We start from the raw sequence: 7340 nt of genomic DNA on the forward strand, positions 1-7340 counted from the left end.
TGCCACCAATCTGAGGCTGACATCAAGGCAATCCTTGCAGAGCTTATTCAGGAGGGCGTGCCATATTTCTGAATCGTGCATACGCACAGACAAGGGTATTCTCCAAAAACAAAGCTCATGGTAAAGTGAAGCTGAATCAGAGTATCCCAGAATTCTCCTCTGCCCTACTTTCAAGAGTAGCAGTCCTCTGTAAAGGATGCAAAAGCATACTGAGCAAAAGTGGAATGTAGCTACCCTTTTGCTAAAGTTCACATGAACAGCGTAGAAACAGCGCTGTGTCGTCGTGAGCTCTATTTGCACATTCAAAATTAGTGTCAGGGCTTAAACTGGGAAGTGAAAGCTGTTGTGCGCACCTTGATCTCCCCACGTACACTGGGCACATCTGCCCCACTCAGTATTCCCAGGCTGAGTGCAGAAGGTCTGGTGAAGGTCTGATTCTCAAGATCAAAAACCCTGATTATTGCAGAGGTTCCTGATTGTGGGGAGAATTTCTTCGTTCATACCTGGATTTCAGAAGAGATGCGACCTCCAGTCTTAAATTTATTGTTTACTAAAATATGGCGGAACCGGAGAGCTACTCTACATGGGATGCAGAATGACGTGGTAGAGTGCTGGAGTGCCCCAGTACAGAAAGGACACTGCATTTTTGAATGCTCTACAGTATGCAGCAAAACTAGCACATTAGAATGTAAACTTCTCTCAATAATACAAGTTTCCTTCCAGAATTCTACCACATCACTCTCCCAAATTACTTTGCATAAGGTACAGAACAGCACCCATTCACAAGCAATTGCTGTTTTCACCCTGTGCAAAATATGCATTATGTAATAAATGAAGACAACTGGGAATGGGATTGTAGAAAACAAAAGATGCCTGCAGAGTTGAGCAGAAGACTTATTTTTAAATCCTGTTTTTCACCTCAAATCCCAAAGAGATTAAGGGGGTTGTTCCTTTTGTCTTCCACATACATGCAATAGTTCTGCTTCACAGTGCTGCAATTCTCTAGGCAACCCTCTTAACCTAATCTTTCTTTTGTATAGGAAATACTCAAATCATTAAATAGAACTTTACTTTTGTTCTTCGAAAACTACTGTGCAATCAAATCTCCAGTGGGAAAAGTCTGGCTAGAAATCTTGCTCAAAAGAAAAACACTGGAATTTTCCACACAAGATCGCTTAATGTGGGTCAGTTACCCCTGGGTGCTTGCAACCAAGCTGGTTAAAGGACTGGCTCCTCTCCTACCAACTACCTCCTTCAGTGCATGTTTATGGGCAATGCTGGACTACGTAGATAGCACATGGAGAAGAGGCAGGTATCTCTTCTTGTCCCAGAACAGAGATGGGGAGTCTGTGGCTCTCCAGGTGTTGCAGCCCTGACACTCATCACAGTCAATAGGCAGGGACAGTACAAAGTGTAGTTCTGCAATCTCTGGAATGCCACAGGCTCCCTATTCCCATCCTAGAACATTCCAGTGCTGCTCTTTGTGGATATTCAATTTGAACCCGATAACTGCAATGACAGAATACTCACAAGTAAGGCCACTATACTTTGTTATGTCTAGAATACTTAAGTCTTCAGTCAGGTCACAGTGACATCTAGTGGTGAACTGTAATCTTCTGAATTTCTCCCCACATATTCTATGGTACACAAAATAATGTGATTGGGGCATGCTGGAAATTCAACAATCCCAGCCTGCTACCATTTCATGAAAATAAATGTTCTTGAAAGGACACCAGAGATACCATTTTAACATGCAGCTCATCTCATCTCAAACTCAAGTAAGAAAGATACTGCATTTCCACCTCGCTTGGTTTGAATGTATGTATGTGGGTTTGTTTGTTTTTTGGTCATTTTGCAAGTTGCTTTGAATTGCCATGGCTAAGAGAAAACAGTATCTTTCTGGACCAAATTCAAGGTCATTTTATTAATTTACAAGGCCCTTAACAACTTGGGTCCAGAATACTTTAAAAACCACCCAATCCCTTATATCTCTGCCTGATCGCAGATCTCTTCAGTGTCTCTGCGGTCCCCCATGGTTCAGATGCTTGGCTTGTAATGACCAGAAGCCATGCATTCGGCGTTGTGGGCCCAATCCTGTGCAACTCCCTCCCAGATGAGGTTAGACAAGACCCCTCCCTGCTGAACTTCAGGCGCTTGATTTGACAGCAGAAATTTTCAGGTAATTTTCTGCTTCTGCGATAAGTGAATTTTAATAGTTCTTATTCATTTTACTTAAAACAACAACCCCATTTTATGTACACTGCTTCGAAATTCAGAATATTAAGCAGCATATAAATACCTGAAATAAATAAATACCTAAGATTGTGATGAGTCCAGAGCTGCCCTCCTTCTGTTTGCTAATAACGAGTTTTCAGAAGGGTCTGAAATGAACATTGCCGTGATATGCTCCTCACATTGACTTGTGTCATTCTTTGGTCAAAATGAAGCATGCAACCAGGTTTTGTGTATTCTATGATTGTGCTGCATAATCTTGGATGCCAGTCGTTTCTCTCTTCCTCTTAGGCCAGAGGTGCTGTTTTGGGCTTCCAGGAGGCTGGCCTAGCAAATATAAAGTGATGGTATGAAGATGCACTTATCTTCATACAGAGTTCCTTAATTTTATTTGTCCCTAGGGACTGCTCATTGGCTGTTGCTTGCTTATTAACATAAGAACAGCCTGCTGGAGCAGGCCAATGACCCATCTCGCCTAGCATCCTGTTCACACAGTGGCCGACCAGATGCCTATGGGAAACCTTCAAGCAGGACCCACGGACAAGGGCACTCTTTGCTAAAAGGAGTTCAAGGCATTGTACATCGTTCTCTCTCACACACACACCCAACGCTATCTTCACAACCACCCTGTGAAGTAGGTTAGTCTGAGAGAGAATGCCTGGCCCAAGTTTCATGACTCAGTTTGAATTGGAACCTGGTTTCTGCTCCACTACCATTACAAGTCCAACGTTGTTCATACCAGTTCCTGATTTCCCAACCCTTGAGGGCGCTTCACCAGTTTTTTGTCTTCAACTCTGCTGGCAGGCTCTAAGGTATATGGATGGAGCCTCTTGATTCTCCACAGAGTGTCCTCCTCACTTACAGCCCCATTTATTCGAAGCAGGATTCCTGTGAAGGAGAGTCCCTGTGGTCCGTCTGCCCAGGGAGGGCTGCTTCACTGCATAGGAATTTGTTCCTGGACATAGAAATCAGTATGCTGAGTGTCTCCAAAGGTAGGTAATGAGCAGCGAATTCTCAGAAATGAGATGAGGAGGTTGACCTAGGGATTGGAACTTCTTGGACTTCTCCACACTGAGTAGAAACAAGATAAATTAAACAGATGAGCCAATAGCATAATTTTGCTTAAGGAGTGTAGGCGATGGTAACATTCAGCTTTCTTATCCTTACAACAGAACGGAGGTTACTTTGGCCTGGGATTTTGAATTGTAACACTGAAGAGCAGACACAGCCACAGACTGAGGACAAAAAAATACCATCAATTACTTCCAGGAGGGCAAATCTGCTTGTCTTGTGCATAGCACCTAAAAGCACCTTTACCAATGTGATGCCCTCCAAAAGTTTCGGACTACAACTCTGCCCCCCCCCACAAAAATTGAGGGAGTTGTAAGCCAAAACATCTGGAGGGTATCATGCTGGTGAATGTTGCCTTAAAGACTAACAGATTTATTGCGCCAATGGTTTCCGTGAATTGATCCACTTCTTCATATGTGTACAAACGTTAACCATTTCTACATACGAGTTAGAAGGGTCCAGTGAATGAAAAAGCCCACACAGTGATACATCTGTTCCTCTTTAAGGTGCCACAAGAATATTTGTTATAACAATATAATTGACATAATGGGAAGGAGGCACCTAGTAAACTAGCAGTGCTCCCTGGTAGGCAATTTTCTCTCTCATATATATATTATAGAATTTTTAAATTAAATTTTCTGTTTTACAATTTTGAATACTCATGTAAACATCCTTAAAATATCAATGACTTCCCTTCTTCTCCTTCCATGGTTCATTTTGCATACCATAAATCCCTGCATATTTTACATAAACTAAACTATTCAGTATTCCATTATTACATCCATCAAAACTTACTTACACTGTTGAATTTATCTCAATGCTGCCCACATTTTCAAGTGTACACAATTTCCCCCCTTATATATTCAATAAACATTTCCCAATCTTCTTTAAGTACTTTTTGGAAAAGTACTGTAAAGCATTTATTTTCAATTCATTATGGATTATTTCCCAAAACTCTTACCCTTTTACAGGTCCACCACATATGAAAAAACATTTCCTCAACCTCTTTGCATCTCCAGCACTTATCTGATTCATATAAGAATCTGAATCAGACTTGGTATGCAATTTTCCCATCCCGTATTCAAACTGATGGTCTTCTGGAGCTGCACATGTTGTTAGAATGCAAACCAAACATATCACAGAGGGTGATATCGTTCATAAATCACACCCAGACTATTAACTGATGCTATGCACATATTTAATATGCTTTTCTAAACACATACCCAGGATCTGTTTGGTCCTGGCTCCATTCAGATAATTATTTCAGACAGAACCCTACAGGAAAATTATTCTGTACTGAAGTCCCCATGTCCGGTTTTTAATCTCTCAGTGAGAGGTGTGTGTGTGCTTCCTTCAGTGATCATGTCAGCCGTAATCTTCCATAACTCCTGTTAGGCAGAGAAGAGATATTGAAAATCGATGAACTGCCATGGGGAGTATGGTAATCAAAACAGAGCATTTAAATTTTAAATTCTAAAGTAACAGTATTCCTTCTTTACACTTATAACTTGGGACTGCATTACTAATGCATCAACTTGTCTTAACAGAGAAGCTTCCATTAAATTAGAAGTTACCTTAAGGGCATTATGCATTTTGAGTTAAAGCAAGAAGAGCTTAATCTACCTAATGCTACAAGATGAAGTTTAGACGCTCAGTACAGCCACGGCTGTATTTGTCACCGATACACATTATTTGCTCTTACAAAGAAGATATAACTCAGTAGACGCAAAATAAAAAATAAATGTCTAATTTCTCATCTGGCTTAGCAGGCAGAATGAAGGACTGAGACTAGTGCAGCCATTCAGGCTCATAGTTTGTGCACCTAAGAAAAGCTGTGCAGCTTGATCAGACCAAAGGTCATTTTAGTTCTATGTCCTGTTATTACGGTGGCTATCCAGATGCCTACAGGTAGCCCGCACGTAGGTCAAGAGAGGAACAACACTCTCTTACTCGTGATCCCCAGAAACTGGCATTCAGAAGCATATTGCCTCTAACAAAGTAAATCACTCTGACATGGTAAATCATCTTGGAAAATAAAGTGATGTGTACAATTTACTGCTGGTTACTCTTCTATGTTCGGTCAGAGAACCGCAAGATAATGTCAGTTCTTTTTGACTTTGTCTCATTAATACAATTAAACTGAAAACTGCTCAAAGTTTTAGATCATTTGTCAGACAAACAGTACCCACCAACTGCTCAACCCGCTCATAAATAATATGTTGAGGAAAGGAGAGTTGGACAGGCTGAACAGTATATCTCATTTTGCCATCTCTGATATTTTCTAGATCATTCAAGGTGCTTCGAAAGTAATTGTATGCTTCACATACAACATCCATGTGTCTTAAGGTGAAGTTGAGCCTGCAAAAAAATACATCAGAACTTTCAAATACTACAGGTACTACAGAACTTTCAAAAACTGCACAAATTTTAACTAACTTTTGCATCATGCTTCCTGAGATCAAGGTGCAGGCTTTCATCAACATTTGGATATAAACAGATGCCGCTTTGAATCAAGATGGTGGGCTGAACCTTTCAAGATTGCATTGATGTTTTGGTTTCTCAAAATCCCCCAACAGTACTAGGTACAAGGCTGGTAGTACAATATAAATGCCAAGTATTATCAGCTTCAGCTCTCCAAGGTCCCTGCTTTAATCAGATATGCCTCCCCAGTGTAGCTATTGTAGTTCAAGTTTAGGCAATCCTGACCAGCACTGCCTCTCCAGCTGAGTTCTCTCTCATCCCATTTTTCCCACTCCCAGAGATCTTTCAACCAAAGATACAGACAATGGTACCCAACAAAGCTGTAGGTTCTCTTAGTTTGTAACTGAAGTGGATTCACATAGGAACAGCTTAGGGCTGTTCAACCACCAATCACTAACCAACAGCATGAGTGCCTCCTTTCGCAGGACAAAGGTAAGCACAAAAGTGACGCCTGTCTGTCTAGGAAGGTTCTCAGTATCTAGCAAGTGGTTTTCAACAGATCTTCAGTATTCTGCAGCCTTGTAGATGTGCTATAATTTCCGCCACAGAGGATCTAGCTGAAGGAGATCCAAACTACCTGACAGCCACTTAAATGCTTATTTGGTGACCATGACTGTTTGCTGCATCCTCTTAAGAACAGTTTCCTCTTACGAATGCAGTCATCTATATAACTATTTAAAAATATCTAAATAACTTCATGCTGGAAACCTTTTTGAGAAACAATAAGACTGCCCACTTCCAAGCTGAAAAACGTTTCTAGCATTAGCAACAATCAAAACAAATTAATCATATTGTGGTGTATTTTCCAATTAAGAGTTAAAAGCATGTCACCTCTTTTCTATTGACAAGTAGATGGTAGAAGGGTTTTTCAAGTTGCCAGTGATTCGATACAGCGTTTTGAAAAAGGCATCTGTTAGATCATCGTCATAAAATACTGCAATAAAAAAGGGTTAGGATCATCTGGATTTTGACTTCACATATGAGACATTCACTTCTATCTTAAAAGCTGATTTTTAAAAATATTTTGTTATCCATCTCAAGACTTCAGAAAAGAATGGCTATAGTCTTAATTACTAGGGGCACAGCAGTGTTTCGTTTTGTTAACATCCATTAGGAAGGGAAGTAGCCAGGACATGGAATCTTGCAAATGTGAGTGCAGTTGGGGATGAAATAGCTAAATCTTTGACTTCTGGTCCTCTAAAATTGGCATATGACACTACTGTATCTGGCATAGCTTCCATCTGCAAATATGGTCATATTCTGAAGTACTGCATTCTATCATTCACTGGGGTCCTATAGGAACATAAGAAGTTAGGAACATAGGAAGCTGACATATGGATTCAGACCATTGGTCCATATAGCTCAGTACTGTCTACACTGACTGAAAGCAGGTTTCTGGGGTTTTAGATAAGAGGATGTTCTCAGCCTTATCTGGAGAGGGTGGATTGAAACTGGGATGTAAAGCAGATGCAAAGCAGATGCTCTACCACTAAGCCACAGCCCTTCCCCTTTCTATTATGCATGACCCCCCCCCCCCATTTAATACAAAGAAAGGC

At 40.8% G+C, this 7340-nt stretch overlaps 1 protein-coding gene across 5 annotated transcripts in view; it reads right to left on the reverse strand.

Annotated features, from left to right (window-relative positions):
- Nucleotides 1-2183: 2183 nt before the first annotated feature.
- The window catches only part of METTL22 (methyltransferase 22, Kin17 lysine), a 14711-nt gene continuing 9554 nt past the window's right edge, over nt 2184-7340 (reverse strand). For 3 of the 5 annotated variants that reach the window (XM_079952601.1, XM_079952603.1, XM_079952604.1), the window contains exons 9-11: nt 6616-6718; nt 5493-5661; nt 4485-4691 (exon numbers count right to left, since the gene is read on the reverse strand). In XM_079952601.1, the coding sequence (XP_079808727.1) occupies nt 4590-4691; nt 5493-5661; nt 6616-6718 (374 nt within the window). In that variant the 3' untranslated portion in view covers nt 4485-4589. Of the gene's footprint in view, nt 3304-4484; nt 4692-5492; nt 5662-6615; nt 6719-7340 lie in introns of those variants that run through there. The other 2 variants (XR_013832922.1, XM_079952602.1) reach the window with 2 other exon arrangements.

Source organism: Podarcis cretensis, assembly GCF_951804945.1.
Source record: "Podarcis cretensis genome assembly, chromosome: 14".
Classification (NCBI taxonomy): domain Eukaryota; kingdom Metazoa; phylum Chordata; class Lepidosauria; order Squamata; family Lacertidae; genus Podarcis; species Podarcis cretensis.